Source organism: Lutra lutra, chromosome 5 (genome assembly GCF_902655055.1).
Source record: "Lutra lutra chromosome 5, mLutLut1.2, whole genome shotgun sequence".
Lineage (NCBI taxonomy): Eukaryota > Metazoa > Chordata > Mammalia > Carnivora > Mustelidae > Lutra > Lutra lutra.
In genome coordinates, this window is record NC_062282.1 from 80,130,341 (window position 1) to 80,146,370 (window position 16,030).

General features: G+C 54.4%; 2 protein-coding genes across 6 annotated transcripts; one reads left to right on the forward strand and one right to left on the reverse strand.

Moving 5' to 3' along the window:
- The first annotated feature begins 10 nt into the window (after positions 1–10).
- RELL2 (RELT like 2) lies at positions 11–4,210 on the forward strand. Of its 4 annotated transcripts, none has more exons than XM_047728967.1 (8): positions 11–854; positions 1,038–1,195; positions 1,271–1,517; positions 1,902–1,967; positions 2,074–2,140; positions 2,581–2,766; positions 3,039–3,414; positions 3,541–4,210. In XM_047728967.1, the coding sequence occupies exons 3-8, from the start codon at positions 1,334–1,336 to the stop codon at positions 3,571–3,573; spliced, it is 912 nt and encodes a 303-aa protein (XP_047584923.1). In that variant the 5' UTR covers positions 11–854; positions 1,038–1,195; positions 1,271–1,333; the 3' UTR covers positions 3,574–4,210. The 4 variants fall into 4 exon arrangements, with proteins under 4 accessions (XP_047584923.1, XP_047584920.1, XP_047584921.1 ...); XM_047728964.1 differs by having other exon boundaries at positions 12–854; positions 1,038–1,517; positions 3,541–3,574; positions 3,810–4,210; XM_047728965.1 differs by having other exon boundaries at positions 12–854; positions 1,038–1,173.
- On the reverse strand, positions 2,695–14,170 carry FCHSD1 (FCH and double SH3 domains 1). 2 transcript variants are annotated; one of them, XM_047728961.1, is made up of 20 exons: positions 14,051–14,170; positions 13,720–13,817; positions 13,077–13,122; positions 12,603–12,670; positions 12,114–12,270; positions 11,891–12,027; positions 11,732–11,795; positions 10,802–10,930; positions 10,197–10,319; positions 9,924–10,019; positions 9,474–9,599; positions 8,967–9,071; positions 8,616–8,777; positions 7,628–7,756; positions 7,459–7,542; positions 7,165–7,282; positions 6,828–7,048; positions 5,964–6,051; positions 4,858–4,913; positions 2,695–4,728 (listed from the first exon to the last, which is right to left on the reverse strand). In XM_047728961.1, exons 1-20 carry the CDS (start codon positions 14,069–14,071, stop codon positions 4,663–4,665), a joined length of 2,094 nt encoding a protein of 697 aa, XP_047584917.1. In that variant the 5' UTR covers positions 14,072–14,170; the 3' UTR covers positions 2,695–4,662. The 2 variants fall into 2 exon arrangements, with proteins under 2 accessions (XP_047584917.1, XP_047584918.1); XM_047728962.1 differs by having other exon boundaries at positions 2,697–4,728; positions 12,114–12,249.
- Between the last annotated feature and the right edge of the window lie 1,860 nt (positions 14,171–16,030).

The following is a 16,030-nucleotide window of genomic DNA, read 5'->3' on the forward strand; positions in this document are numbered from 1 at the left end:
GCCCCCTGCGGAGTTCCGCCCCTAGCTTGGCTTCGCCCTTCCAGGTTCCGGAGCGTAAGCATCTGTGCTCTGCGGCGGACGGGTAGCATCGGTTCTAGGATGCGAGGGTCATCTCCTCCCGGGCAGGGGTCAAATCCTCGGGAATCCGAGACATCTCGTCCAGCCAGCTGCCCCAAACGGGGCGCAGGCCATTGTCACCAGTCTAGGAGACTCCGGAGAACCGCCACTCCGTCCCTCTCCGGTACAGAAAGCAAGCTTCCCCTGGTCCGCTGGGAAGATTCCTGGCTCTCCACCAGACCGAGGCATCTGAGGGCAGGAGATGAGCCAAGCATGCAGGATAGAACAGTGGAGAGCACTTTGTTCTGACTGCCTGTCCTCCCCACCCGAACTCTGACTCGGCGCCGCACACTCCCCCCGGGGGGGACGGAGGGGGGCGGTGCAGTCACGCGCGCCCCACACTTGCGCTCACAAGCACGCAAGGCTCTCTCTCTCCGCCCCGCACACCTGCGCTCCGCCCCCTGGTCCCGGGCTGGCGACTGGAGAAGGCATTTGGGAACCTAGGCCGGCTGCGGCGGCGTCCCCCCCATCCCCATTTCCTTCCCCTTCCCACAGCCGGAGTTGTCCGGAGCCAGCCGCAGCTCCTAACCAGCCCGCATCCCTCTTCATCCTTCCCTCCCCCCGCCTGCCGCGGCACCGGTATCTGCAGCCAGAGCCCGGAGCCGGTGAGGCGGCGAGGGGGGGAGGGGGAGGAAGCAAGGGATGAGCGCCGGGAGGGCGTCGGGGGCCCTAAGCCGGACTAGGACGTCCCTGGAGCCGGAACCCGAGCCGGAGCCGGAGCCAGAACCAAGCCACCGGTACCGAGTGGGCCAAGTGGTCAGGATGGGAGGAATCGAAAGGGGTGGCGTTGTGCGGGAATACAGGCAGGGGAGGGGGTTGCAGAGGCCTGGCTCAGGCCGACGCGGAGGAGGTGCGGACGCTGACTCAGGCGCGATTCTTGCGCCCGCCGCCTGAGAATTCCGTCCCATCTCGCTCTGCAGTGTCCTTGGGAGGGACGGAAGCTCAGGACAAGCTGGAAAGGGGAACGCTCTGGGCGTCGGGGAAGCAGGATCAGGGTCGTGGAAGAGGGCTTGCGCAGCCACCGTCTGGCACCCTTGCCCCGGACCAGCACCCCTGGCACGGACAGCTCCTTGGTTGGGTAGGGGGGTGGGGCCGGACCTCAGAGGCTCGTCGGTTTCGGGTCCTGAGGACCGAATTCCTATCCCTCCCCCAGTCCCTAGCTGCAGCCCCCTAACCCCAGGAGGCGCCCTGGCCCGCGCTCGCCCCCCAGGGCCTCATGTCGGAACCACAGCCTGACCTGGAGCCGCCCCAACATGGGCTATACATGCTCTTCCTGCTTGTGCTGGTCTTCTTCCTCATGGGCCTCGTAGGCTTCATGATCTGCCACGTGCTCAAGAAGAAGGGCTACCGCTGCCGCACGTCGAGGGGCTCGGAGCCCGACGATGCCCAGCTCCAGCCCCGTGAGTGAGGAGCCTAGAACCCGGCTCAGTCACCTTCCTCCCATTTCCTTCACCCCACACCTCTTTCTGACTTACTGATCAAGAGACCCAGGCCAAATCCTGACCAAGGTTTAATGATGCTTTCTTGAGTCAGCAACTGGGATGACACCACCCTGAAAGCAAGCCTAGGAAAGGCAGCATGGGTGGGAAGGGCCCACTGTTGATAGTCTTGGGCTCCCACTGACTTTCCCATCTTTTCTGCCCTGGCCCCCAAATGCTAACATCCAGCATGATGGCAAATAGACAAAGGGATAGGTCTTGAGCAGTAAGCCACAGAAGCCACCAGGTAATGTCCACCCAAAGCTGACTCACTTCCTGCTTCCTTGCCAACCTCTCATCCTTCAGCTGAAGACGATGACATGAATGAGGACACCGTAGAGAGGATTGTTCGCTGCATCATCCAAAATGAAGGTGGGTGTAGACTGGCCGTTTGCTCTGCCAGCCCCTGCCCCCTGCTCAACTTTCTCTTGCCCTGACCTCCACCTCCACTGACTCCCTCTTTTCCTTCTCCCCTCAGCCAATGCTGAGGCCTTGAAGGAGATGCTGGGGGACAGTGAAGGAGAAGGGACAGTGCAGCTGTCCAGGTGAGCTGGAAACAAGGGCCAGCATGACTTAGCTTGCCTTGGAGAGTACCCTCTCCTCCAGCACAATCCTTTCCCAATGTCCTCGCATGTCTGGGGGGCCGGGGGGAGGCAAAGCTGGCTAGCCTATAAGAAGAAAGAAGTTTTCTAGAAATCTGAGTCCTTCAAACCATACTTCCCATCTGGATATCATCAAGCCTGACATTTATCCCTTGTGCCATTCCTTTGGGTTAAACATTGCCCTCTTTTTAGCAAACAACCCTGGGAAAGAGAACACATGATGACTAAAATCTGAATATTGTGTTTATTAGATAAATACAAGAGTGCTGGGGCCTGGGGGAAGCGCGGCATCTGGGGATTTAAGAAGCTGAAAGAACAGACACAAATGGAAAAGGAAAGGAAATGGTAATGTCACTTGTGCTCCCTTCTTCCCTATCGTCCAGCGTGGATGCCACCTCCAGCCTGCAAGATGGAGCCCCTTCCCATCATCACACAGTGCATCTGGGCTCTGCAGCCCCTTGTATCCACTGCAGCCGCAACAAGAGGCCCCCGCTTGTTCGTCAGGGACGCTCCAAGGAAGGAAAGAGCCGCCCCCGGCCTGGAGAGACCACTGTGTTCTCTGTGGGCAGGTGGGGACAGAAAGCCCCAGAGAAAGGGAGTTTGAGGTGGGAGCCCCAGTGACCAGGCACCTGACTCCAAAGGTGGGCCCCAGCTCTGTTCTCCTAGACTGTGAGCTACAGCAGAAGTCAGGCTGTACATATGCCCCATAATCTGGGGAAGTCTCCCCCCTCCCCCCAGGCCAGAGGGAAGTGACCATGAAACCCAGGATGTCCCTGGTTGGGGGGAAGCCTAGCAGTCTCTGAGTTGTGGTCTTAAGCCCCAGTGTTCCCTCCCTTCCCAGGTTCCGGGTGACACACATTGAGAAGCGCTATGGGCTACATGAGCATCGTGATGGCTCTCCCACGGACAGGAGCTGGGGGTCTGGTGGAGGGCAGGACACAGGGGGTAGTCAGGGGTCCGGGGGAGGGCAGCCCAGGGCAGGGACACCTGCCATTGAGAGTGTGCCCCCTGAAAGGCCACAGCCCCCAGGCCTCGCCAGTCCCCCAGTGCAGAATGGAGGACTCAGGGATGGCAGCCTAGTCCCTTGTGCACTTGAGGGGAACGCTAGAGCCTTCACAGAGCCCATGCCTGGGGCTGGAGAGAGGGGCCCAAGCCCAGGAGTGGCCAGTCGAGAGGCAATTGGACAGTCAAGCAAACTGGACACCTCAGATCACCAGGTATGAAGGCATGGGCATGGCTATGGTGGGCTCAGCTCCTATTGCCTCCTACCCTGGGGGTAGGGGGAGGTAGCACTGATTGGACCCACATCCTCTTCTCCCATTGTTGACACTTCTCTCTCACAGGTATCCCCACCACTGGGAGCAGGGGGTGTGTGAGGTGAGTCTGCCTGGGCCCCAAATCAGATAATCTCATCTTCCCACCCCCTACTTACATCACCTAAGCCCATTAGCTCACTGTACTCCCCAGGATGGCCTTTGCTGCAAATTCTTTGGTTTAGTGGTGGGGAGTGGGCATGTGCTCCAGCAGACAGGGAAGGTCCTGCAGCCCCCAGGGGAAAGCTGAGACACATCCTGAATAGAAAGCAACACTGTTACCCTTCCTCTCCTCCAAGCCTCCTTCTTCATTGTGCTGATGGACTACCAGCTGGCAGGGCCAGGGGGTGGGCGGGCATGAAGGCCCTCCTCTCCACTGGACAGCACTGTCCCCACCTGAGGAACCAGCTCTACTTCCATCTGGAGTTGCATGGCCTCAGGCTGGGGGACCTCGGGAGAAGTCTCAACCCCATCCCTCAGTCTCTTTCACTTCCCCTGCCTGCCAACAGGCCGCCTGACCCCTTCCCCATTATCTCGCTCCATTTGCTAGAGCGTGGCAGCTGGGAGCAGGCTCCTGCCCTTGGTGGGCCCCTAAAGCAATAGCACCTTAGGCCCCCTGTCCTCTTGGTAAAAGAGGTCCAGGCCCTGGCTTGGGCTTAGTGCCCTTTATTCACTGTCAATAAATCCGCTCAGACCATTACAGCTGTGTTGCATACTGGCTCCAGCTCCTTTTGACAGGCCTGCTCCTGTCCCAGCCCCCAACCCCAGTGGCCATGGGTCACAGACCCAGTGGACTGCGTCACAGAGTCAGGGTGGAGACACAGATGGGCTGGAGCCACTCAAGACTTTGGAAGATGGGTTCCAGCCCCAGAGATTTCACAATCCATTTTACCACCCTAGAGATGGGGTGGTGGCAGAAGAAAGAGGGATAGTTCCAGCCCTAGAGATAGCAGAAGTATGATGGGGGGAAAGGAGTGAGTTCCAGCTCCAGAAATGGGGAGAGGGAAAGTTTCTACCCCTGGAGGTAAGAGTGGAAATGGGGGAAACTCCAGCTTTTGGCTGTGTTATTACTCCAGATCATAGAGGGGTTGTTCTCTGACATCTTGGGTATAGGGACAGCAGCATCACTGGGGGACAGCAATCCCCCTGGCTTCAGGTAAGAGAATCTGGGTGGCCAGGATCTGGGGCTTTAGCTGGTGGGGGAGGTGGTGGACGCATCTGTAGAGAACACAGAATCAGAGCTCCAGAACCCTCCCTTGGGGACATCCCTGTCCATTCCCTCAGCCCCGCAGACAAAACAGGACACGTTTGGAATGACACAATCTCCTCCAAGGGAGGGACCCATACCGGCCTGAGTCGAGGTATCATCATGTCCAGGGGTCCAGGGCAGTCCAGATCTTGGTCTGCAAACAAGAGCCACAAGTCATTCTTCAGGCTTTGTTTTGTTCATCACTGCATCTCCAGCACTTAGAACAGTGGAACTCTGTAAATATTTGATGAATTAACAAATAGTCCCTAGTCTTAGAGCCACAAGATCCATTGATCTATCCATCCTCAGCACTTACTTGGCACCTGCTGAGAGGGGGCGATGGGATTCACAGCACCCCCATTCCCAGTGGCTGTCAGGAACCCAGTACTGAAAAACCAACAAACACAATGAATGATTGTGCTAAATCATTCAAAGTGAACTATAGGGGCTGGGACAGGGGGTACAGAAAATGGTCACAGGGACCTCTGGGATCAGGGAGGGAGGCTCCGTGAAGAAAGTAGAAGTATGAGAAGGTTTTAGAAAAGGTGGGCATTCCAAGAAGGAAAATGATGACACAAACCAAAGTGTTTACAGGATTCAAGAACATTAAAGGCAGAGGATGCGTAGTGGGAAAAGCTGGCTAATTTGTAAAATAACCTTCATGAGGAAACAGCTACTGCAGGCATGCATACTATGTGCCAGGCACAATGCTAGGCCCATATTTCTTTTTTTTTTTTTTTTTAAGATTTTATTTATTTATTTGACAAAGGGATAGCTAGAGAGGGAACACAAGCAGAGGGAGTGGGAGAGGGAGAAGCAGGCTCAGCAGGTAGCCTGATGCGGGGCTTGATCACAGAACCCTGGGATCATGACCTGAGCAGAAGGCTTAACGACTGAACCACCCAGGCACCCCTAGGCCCATCTTCCTAACCCTCACAACAACCCAGTGAAATAGGGACCTTTCTCCTCACCCTGTAAAGGCCCAGGCAGGTTCAATATCCCGCCCCAAACCACACACTGGGAAGTCATATGCAAAGTCTCAACGATGCACTTGCCTCCCCTCCAAAGCCCAAGCTCTTCTCACCATCCTGCTTCTGTGAGCCTGATGGAGGAGGTTCCTGAGGGCAGGCAGAGAAGCCGAGGGCAACCTTTCTCCTCCTGCCTGTCTCTTTCCCTCCCAGGGCCCCCAGTGCCCTCTACTCACCCACAGGCAACACAGGTGCAGGGGCTCCCTCCACGGCAGAGGTGGGCACAGGAGGTGAGAAGCTAGGAGGAGAAGGGGATGGCAGCATCTAGGAACGAGGGGCACACGGGGTTATTCCTGGCACACAGGAAGGTTTCATCACCTTCTCCTCTCATCTCATCTTCAATTCCTGTCCCATCCTCCTTGATTTGGACAGCAGCCAGATGCTTCTATACACGTGGGGGCTTTAGCTGATACACACTTCCATAGCCAATAGGTACTATGCCCCAGACATTCTGTTAGCACTTCACATATGCTCACTAATTAATTCCTAACACCATCCCATGAAGTAGGGAGTTTTGTTTTATGATTTCTTGTAGAGATGAGACTCAGGTTAAGCCATCTATTGAAAAGCATGGAGCCTGTTAGTGGTAGAGTCCCAACTAGAACCCAGCTCTCCTGACTCCCTCTCCTAGGCTCTTCCTGCTGTAAGAGTAGGTACCATATATTAAACGACCTCCTCTGGGTCACTGTGCTAAGGGCTTTACCTCCCTATCTCTAGACACGAGGGTTGGGCTGCTGAAGTAGGTATTATTACCCCAGTTTTCCCAGATGACAAGTAAGCACCAAGCTTATATCACTGCCCAAGGCAACGCAGTATGAATCCAAACTCAGATCTAGCACTAAAGTAGGACCACCAAACTCTTAGGGAAAACTGCCTAAGTTTCCCTCTTCTCTGCCCAGCCAAAGGAGATTGGGAGGTCCAAGCCAATGTAGGAAGTAAACCGGGAGAAGGAAGGGGGCATTCAGATGAATATGGGGCCTCATTGGAGTGGGAGGCTCAACTCAGAGAAGCCTGGGGACCCAGGGAGAAGGAAGCCTCACCTGTTCAGGGTCTGAGAGTTCAGGGGGTTCTGGGGGACCAAGCAGCTCCTCCACTAACAGGGAGGGGAAAACCCCCACGTGGCCCCCGAATTCTCCTCTCCAGAAGCCATCATCCACTCCATCCTGGGCCCGGGGCAGCAGGCGGATAAGCGCCCCCTCTGGAAAGCTCAGCTCCTCCGCACTCTGTCCTGTGTAGCTGTATAGGGCACGGGCCAGGAAGGCTGCAGAAGCCCAGGAGAGGTGGTGAGGGGAGTTGATGGGGAGTAGTTCCCTGGGCCATGACACCTCAGGGCCACCATGACTCAAGGTCCCCTGACCCAGAATTTCCCATTCTTACCTGTGGGCTCTACCCCTGAGGGATTGTCACTGTCGTGGCCACTCTCAGGGAAGGAGAGGTCCGGGAAGTTGAGATACCGCTCAGGGACAAAGCCTACCTCGCCGTGCTGGTTTCGAGCCTATTCACGCAGCAATGTGAACAGAAAGCAGACTTGACTCAGCAGCCCATGGCCCTAGCCCTCCTCCTCAGGCTTCCAGCTTTGTCTGGCTGGGTCCTTGCAAGCCACAGAGAAGTTCTTCCCACTGCCACACCCCCCACCCACTGCCAAGGTCAGAACCTATGGTCCATACCCACCTTGACCCATTCATCAGCATCTCCCTCTTCTATGACCTCCAGCCACTCGCCCTCTGTAATGGTCAGCTCATCCTCATGCCCTGCCTAGGCCCCACAAGGAAGAATTCAGGACATGGCTGTCTCCCATCCCCACTTCTCTGAGGTCCCCACCCCCGTGCCCACCTGATACCTGATAGTTGAACACCACATGTGCTGGGCAGGGGAGGGGCCTGGTGGCCAAGGCTACAGGGGCAGGTTCCTCAAAGAGCTCCCCTGTCTCCTCACATTCCTCAAAGTCAGAGAGCTCAGCATCCTCAGCCTGGGGGACAGAGAACAGACATCACTGGGGGGCCCACTCTCAAGTACCCATTTTAATCCCCACTCCTCCATTCTACCCTTAAAGAACACCAATAGATCATTACCCAAGGTAATACCACCCATCTGTCCACCATGTATCACAAGCAAAATCACCACAGAGCAGGGTAACACCAACAACAATTGCAAAATTCCAGTACTGAGTGCCTACCATGGGCCAGGAATGACACTTAACATCTTATGTATAGCACCTCATCAAAACTTCACAATAACCCGCTGATATTTTGCATAACTATATCATCTCGTTTTACCTACTTTTCAAATGTTTTAAAAAGATTTTATTTGAGAGCAAGGGTACACACATGCATGTCATGCACTGGGGGGCAGGGCAGGGGGAGAAGGAGAGAGGCAAGCCGACTCCATACTGAGCATGGAGCCTGATGCAGAGCTCAGTCTCACAACCCTAAGATCATGACCTGAGCCAAAATCAAGACTCAGACCCTTAACTGACTGAGCCACCTACTTCATTTTACTTATAAGAAAACTGAGCCTCAGAAATGTTAAGTCAATTTCCAAGACCACACAGCTAGTAGTAAGCGGAGTGGCTGGCGCATAAACCACTTAGAGTCCATACTCAGAACTTTAGTTCATAACTGCCATCCTATAGTCACGATAAAAGTTCACTGAGAGCACTCTGTGCTACGAACTATGCAAAAAAGTATACGTACTTCATTCCAGCCTCATAACAACCTCTTTGACTTCAGTACTATTGGGATGCCCATTTTATAGGGTCTGACCTCCTCTGGGGAGATCTACCCTTTACCCTCCCAGGTGTAGAGGGGTAGGGAGCAAAGGGTACTCACCGTGGGAGAGAGGTCCCTCTGGGACAGCCGGGCCTCACTGAGCCGTCGCTCCTGCTCTACCTCATCCTGCGCCTGGGTCATGGCTGGCTTCAGCCAGCGCTGCACATCCAGGCCAGCTCCTTGGAGCAGGGCCAGCCGGGCAGCCCCCTTCACCTGGCTCACCTGGCATGGGGAAGAGAGATCAACCAAGGTCATGGATGGGCCTGCTTTTGGGCGGTGAGTGGAGCCACCCCAAACATGTCCACCTTCTACCTCCCACCTCCCTGCTCCCCACCATGTAGCTAGACAGCAGGAGGGTGTTGTGTGAGCAGGTGGGATCTCAGGGGTCCCAGGAACAGGGCTATGGCTCACCTGTGCCCGCCGGATGCTCTCCCTCACTTCCTGCAGCCGCTGTTCTAGACCTGGCGCCTCCTGCCCTGGAGCCTGCTGTCGCCTCTGCTCCAGCCGCTGCAGCACCTGGTTGGAAAGGCAGAGAACAGGGGTGGGTGGAAACACTATGCAGACAACTTACTATGGACTGGCACTTTGCTACTTGCTTTGCATGCATTATGTCATTTAATCATCCTCATGCAGTGGGGACTGTTATTAGCCCCAATTCACAATAAGGAAACTGAAGTCCAGAGAGATTAAGTCACTCCCTTACTCAGGGTTACATAATGAGAAAACAAGCGAGCAGGATTTGAACCCAGGTGGGTCTAGCTCTGAAAGCTGGGCTCTTAACCACTGTGCCACACTATTGCAGTAAAATCCCTTTCCTTCCTCTCCTGCATGCAGCCCTATGACATCCCCCACTGACTCCGGAGTCCTTGTCTCTCAGTGCTTCCCACCCACCCACAACACCTGCACCCCCCACCTCACCCGATGCCCATGGTTCTGGATCTTGTAGTCTCGGGCGGCTCGGCTCGTCCAGTGCTGAACCTCTTTCTCCAGGCTACGGTCCCCCGCCATGCCTCCTGCATCCCCCTCCAGCTCCAGGGTGCAAACCTATGTGAAGAGTGTACACAGATGCTGAGAGGAGGACCTGATGTTGCTCCTTCTCTACAGTCCCTTCTTGTTTCCTTCTCCCTGTCCTAACCTTCTCCAGCCACAGGGACAAAGAGGTGAGGGCACAGGTGTGCATTCCTGTGGACAGAGACACACAGAGAGTCCCCAAAATGGGAGAGAAGAAGAAGGAATAGGAACTAGAGTTCTGAAACCCCTTCTCCATAGTTTAACAGTCACTAAGCAGGACAGGGGTGATGAGGGAGTAGGCCTAAACCACAGTCCCCTTTACAGGTGGTTGGCTTCCAATGAAGAGAGAAGTCTCACCTGATCAGTCCCTGCAGGCTGAAACTCCTGAGGTGGTGTGGGGGAAAATACTCCAGGTTCCTGAAGAAAGAGCTTCAGATCCTCCTCCCAGCTTACCTGGGGGTTCGAAAAGGTCAAACTAGTCACGGGTTACCCCTCCAAGCCTATCCCCAGCCCCTCTCGGAAAAAGAAGGACAGGTGAAAATCAAAGGGGCAGATACACAGTGGGTGGTCTGTACTGAAGAGGAGGGTGAAGGGGATCCCTGAGGAGCTCGTATACGGCACGGTCCTCACCTGGGAGGTTGCCTGCCCTCCACGGCGGGCATGCTCCAGGGCCATCTCTGCAGCTTCCAGCTCAGTGCGGCTTAGCAAGGTCAAGGGGTCCCTCAAGTGTTCCAACAGCTCGCTGACCAGGGCCTGGAGAGAACCCCAAGATCGTGACCCCACCCTTCCCCCAGCATCTACTGCAAAGCAAGCTCTCTCCCCAGGTTCAGATGGGTGATGGGCGTGAGGAATTGGAAAGAGGGAAGAAATGAGACATTTTACTGCTTCTAATAATAGGCCCTCATGTATGCATAGACCTTAACAGTCTAAAAAGCATTTTCATATCCATTCTCTCGCCTGAGCCCCATTAGTTTTATAAAGTAGGCAGAACAAAAATTGTACCTAATGAGGCAACTAGGTATTCAGAGGGGCTAAGTGTTCTGCAAAATGTCATGTAGCCAGCTAGAAGACAAACCCAAACCAGAACTAAAGAATGTAACTTACAGCCACTCAAAGCAGGCTGGGACCTTAGCACCACCTAGCCTGAAGATGGTAGGAAGCAAGGAGAGGCTCTCCCATACAACACCCCCTCACCCCCCATGCCAAGAGGCAGGACTATCTGGGTTGGGACTGGCCTTGAGCAGGGCTGGCAACTCCTCCTGGTAGTAGTGGTCAAGGTGAGCATTGGTGGCCACCAAGTTGAGCAGGTACTCATTTCGGGCTGCTCTCAGCTGCTGGGAGTACTGGGCTGATTGGGCAGAGAGCTAGAAGGAGAAAACAGGTGTCAAAGGAAGCCCTGGACCCGTGGGGTCCTTCCAAGGCCAACCCAGATCCAGCATGGATTCTCATATTATTGAGTGCTTACTATGCACCTGGTGCTACACTAAACACATTGCACACTCAACAACTCCAGCTTGAAATGCTCTAGTGGCATCTAGGTCCATTTAAAATAAAATCCCACTGCTCCTTACTGTGGCTTGCCAGATGCAACAAGAGCTGGCCCCTGCAATCTCTCTGACCTGTTTTCACAGTGCCTGTCCCCCTGCTTAGAGTGCTCCGGCCACACTGACCTTCTTTCTGTTTCTTGAAGCCCACAAAGCTATTCCCACCTCAGAGCCTCTGCACTCACCGTTTCCTCTCCCTGGAATGTTCTTCCCTAGATCTTTGCATGGCTGGCTGCTTCTTGCCATTCAGGCCATGTGTTCAGATAGCTTTTCTCTCTAAATTACACCCTGTTACCCTTTACCATAGCACCTTGTTTTGTTTTCACTTAATCTGATTATTTGTTTCTTTACTTACTATCTGTCTGCCCCTCACCAGACTCTGAAGGCACAGAGTCCTCAATAAATGCATGGTAAAGGAATAAAAAAGAAATGTACTATTTCCACATTACAGATGAAGAACATGAAACTCCAAGAGATCAAGTTAACCAGGGTCACACATTGAGGATGTAGGGAAGCCTGGATTCATCTCAGTCTCTCAGATTTATGCCCTTGGGTTTCAAACTGCTAGACTACTCTTCCCACCTCTTTCCCACCTCCACTCATTTCCACGTCCCCCCAAACCTTGGTGCTGAGTTTCTGGAGACTGGTCCGAGTGTGGAAGAGCCCGTGGTCACTTCGGTTCAGTCTGTGCAGGCAAGGGAGAGGAGTCAAGGTTAGGCTCAGCTGTGGTGCCTTGGCTCCCGTCTCCCAGTCAGGCTTCCCAACTCCCCATGACCCCACCTAGCCTGGACATCAGCCACCTTCTCCTGTGCCAAGGCCCACACACGTTCCCGCTGCCCATACAGCTTCCGACTTCGGCTCAGCTCCCGGACAGACTGCAGCACCTCTGCTTGCGCCCTCTGGAGGTTCTCTGCTCCCTAAGGGCGTGTACACACAGAGTCCTGACCCAGACCACTTTCTACCCCAAGCCAGCTCTTCCTTCATCCCATCCACTGAGCCATACCTTCCGGAGCACCTGCTCCTTGGCACTCCGCCCTGTGCCCCCTGCCAGGTCACGGTATCGGTCAGACGCCTGGAGCCGGGCTTGGCCCCCAGCCACGGTGGCATCCAGCAGGCAGCGCCAGGCACCAAACACCATCCTGCCTCTCCCCAGAGAAGGTCTGTGTTGAGGAGGAGAGCACTCCAAAGCTTCATGAGACACTCCCCCCCACCACCAAACCCAATACCATAGGAGACACAGTGCTTTCCCTTCCCCCTTGTCTGGGAGCCTATCAATCGATCAGCGCATTAGCTCAGCCACAAGGATCACTCATGCCCTCCGCCTGCACCCACAGTGTCCTTGCTGGGTCAGCTCCTCTCGGGCTGCTGTGTCAGCTCTACCTGCAGCTCACATGCCCTCTCCCCTCACTGGCCCTTTATTCCCATAGGTTCCTGGGGTTGGGCTCCTCACCCCTTCTAGGTCCCCTGAACTACCCCCATCCATGGGACGCACCTGCTGTCCATCTCCCCACTCCGGTGCCCTTCTCTCTTCAGGAATGGCCCTGCCAGTTTCTGAAGTGCCTGGTGGGAAAGTCATCACAGACTCAGTTACCTTTCAAAGACTCTCAACAACTAGGAGAACATGAAATCCAGGTATAATAAAATCCAGGTATAATAAACGCTATTCATGAGATGCATATTACGTGCCACTCACTCTGCTAAGTGATTTACCTATTTCATCCTTACAACAATCCTATATAAAGTTACAATTATTATTCCGTTCTACAGAGAAAGAAATTGAGGCCAAGAAAGGCTAAGCACCTTGTCCAAGGTCACACAGCCAACAAGTAGCATGAGAAATCTGACACCAGTCTGCCTAACTCAAGGCCGTTGCTGTGGGCCAGAAGAGGAATATGTGCAGAAAAACAATGCCATGTGCAAAGGAGGCCACAACAAAAGAGAAAGTCCAGGAAAAGGAGTCCCATACCTGTCCATATTCTCGTTCAATGGCTGCCCTCTGCTTGCTGTAGGACCTATGAAGATTAAAGGGGCAAGATGGTGTCACTGTTTGGTCCTGTTCTCCCACCCTCAATCCTCTCCTCAGCCTGGGCAGGAAGAAGAGGGGAGCCAGACCTAAAGTGTGAGTACATCAGGAAGGAATGAGACTGGAGAGAGAGTCCTTGAGATCACCTCAAGCAGCCGCAACCCAGAACAACCTCACCTCATTGTTCAGAGCCTCAGCAGGATCCTCCCTACCTCTGGAAAACCATCTTTGGACTTGGAGGTGAGGACGAATGGGGGCCTGGATACATTCCAGCCTTCCAACAGGTCTGGAAGAGGGAGGGGAGATTCTGCCCCAAGCTTGATTGTGGGGCAGAGGGAGGGGTGTGGAGTCAATGGGTTTGAGAGAGGGTCCCTGTGTGTTTCTGTGTGTTGGGTTAGGAGGAAGGATAAGCCCTACCGGTATCTGGAGAGCCAGGCCGACAGTGAGGGCCGGGAATGGGCAGGTTGGAGAACCCTTCACCCCCTGCTTTCCCCTCCCCAGGCCAGCTCTGACCCAGGTCCGTTCGAGGAGAGGAGGGGCGCGCAACGGCAAAGGTCGGGGTATGGTGGAAGGAATCAGAAGCTACCTGATGTCCTCCAGCAGATCCGCCTCCCTCTGCTGCCGGGTCTGAAGGATGCTCAGCTGCTCCAAGAAGCGAAGCTTCACCTCCTGGGCCGGCTTCACCTGCGGGGGTAACAAGAGGTTGAAGACCCCTGGCGCCGGGACCTGAAAAACACTCCGCGCAGGGAGCGGTGAGGGGGCGGGACCGGGGAGGGACTGGGGTGTTTCCTGGATTACTTCAGGGTTAGGCCCCGAACCCTTACAACTCCTCGTCCCCCACTGCGGCTCCGGTGACCCCCTCAACTCCCACCATCCCCCCAGCCCACCAGGAGTCCCCATTCCCAGGCCAAGCTCACTTTTCGGGGCGGCGGCTGCATCTCCGCTCCGGCCAAGGGAAGCGACTCGACTCCGGAACTCGAGGAAGCCCCGCCCACGCCAAAGCCCCGCCCCGGACCTGGCCCAGCTCCGCCCCCGTCCCGCCCACGCCTGGTCCGGCTACGCGCAGGGCTGCGAAGCGCGAAGGTGCCGCGGAGAAACCGAAGAAACTTCTGTTGGTGCTGCGGCAGCCCCGGAAAGGGTCAGGACCGCAGAGTGGACGCGGCGTCCGCTGCGCGGTAGGGGAACCCCAAGTTTCTGAGTCAAGACGCCTGGGTTCTATTTCTAGTGGAGCCACTGACTCAGCCCGTAATTACTACGAATCACTCATTTACATATGCAGATCTCCGGTCCTCCTGTCCTCCCTCGGGCGCGAAGGGTGACGCCTGAAGAGGAGGAACTCAATTTGTGACCAATTTGTCATTGGATGCCTGAGCAAAGATGCTTCTGACAAGGGAAACAGGGCTGCTCTCTGACCTTTCCCAAATTCCCACAGAACTGGAAAACCCAGTGAGTGGTGATGAGAAGATTGCCCGGAGCCAGGAGGAAGCCAGTCCCAGAAGAAGAAAGGTATGTCAGGGGCCAATGGAAACTAAATGATACCAGTGAATGGATGTAACTGGGGAGATGGGTGTAAGGCCTGGCGCCCCAGGAAGCCCTGTCACCATTAGGGTCTGCCTTTCGGGCTCTGTGCCCCAGGTTCTACCAGCGCAATCCCTACTTTCTGAGGATCCCCACACCCTTTCTTCATTCCCCTCACCTATCCTTGGCCCACACCCCGACTTGGAAAAGCAGTTATCTGTGGCCCCAAACCCCAGATTCACATTTCCAACAGCCCATTGACACCTCCAACTTGTAGATCTAACAATTACCTCAAATTTTTAAATCCGCTCTTTCTACCTGATCCTTCTCCAGTTATCTTCCCCAGACAAAACACTAAATGGTACCTCTCTTCATCTGGTTAGGAAAGTCTGAAACCCAGAGTCATTGTGCCATTTCTCCTATCCCTCATTCCTTCCATCAGCAAGTCCTGTAGGTTCTATTTCTGAAAGATCTCTTATTAATCACCTTTCTTCAATTTCCAAAACCACCAACCTAGTCCAAGCCCCAGTATCAGTCGCCTAATATCTGGTCTCTCATTCCCCCCCACCACCACCTCAATAACCCACTGCTCACAAAACAGCCAGAGTGATTGATGTTTTTTTTTTTTTTTAAAGGAAATAAGATCTCATCACTCTCTCCCTTCAAACTACTCAATTACTTTGGAATAAAATCCAAACACCCTAGCATGGCCAATAAGGCTGTGCATTATTGGGCCCCTGCCGGTCTTTCCCCCTTTAGCCCATACTCTTCTCTGTCTCCCCACTCACTCTGCTTCAGCCTCTCCAGCCTCCTTTCTGTTTCCCCAACAGGCCAAGCCTCTTCCCAACGCAGAGCCTTCATGCCTGACACTTTCCCTCTTCTTCTGGAGTGCTCCTTCTCTCAGTACTTCACATATCTGGCTTCTTTAACTCTTCACAGCAGCCTTCCCCATCTTCCCAGCCTAAAGGCCACGACCACAGGCACATTGCTTTGGTTTGATTTCTTCACAACACTGCATTAATTTGTGTATTTTCTGTTCCCCTGCTAGAGTGGGAGCTCCATAAAAGCAAGACCCATCTTTTTTTTTTTTTTTTAATAAGATTTTATTTGTTTGGGGAGCCTGGGTGGTTCAGTCAGACAAGATCTGCCTTCAGTTCAGGGCATGATCCCAGGGTCCTGGGATCGAACCCCATATCAGGCTCGCTACTCAGCGGGAAGGCTGCTTCTCCCTCTCCCTCTGACTTTTCCCTCTGCTTGTTCTCTGTCTCAAATAAATAAAATCTTAAAAAAAGATTTTTTATTTGACACAGAGAGAGAGAGAGAGCGTGTGAGCGCACAAGCAGGGGGAGCAGCAGAGAGAGAGGGAGAAGCAGGCTCCA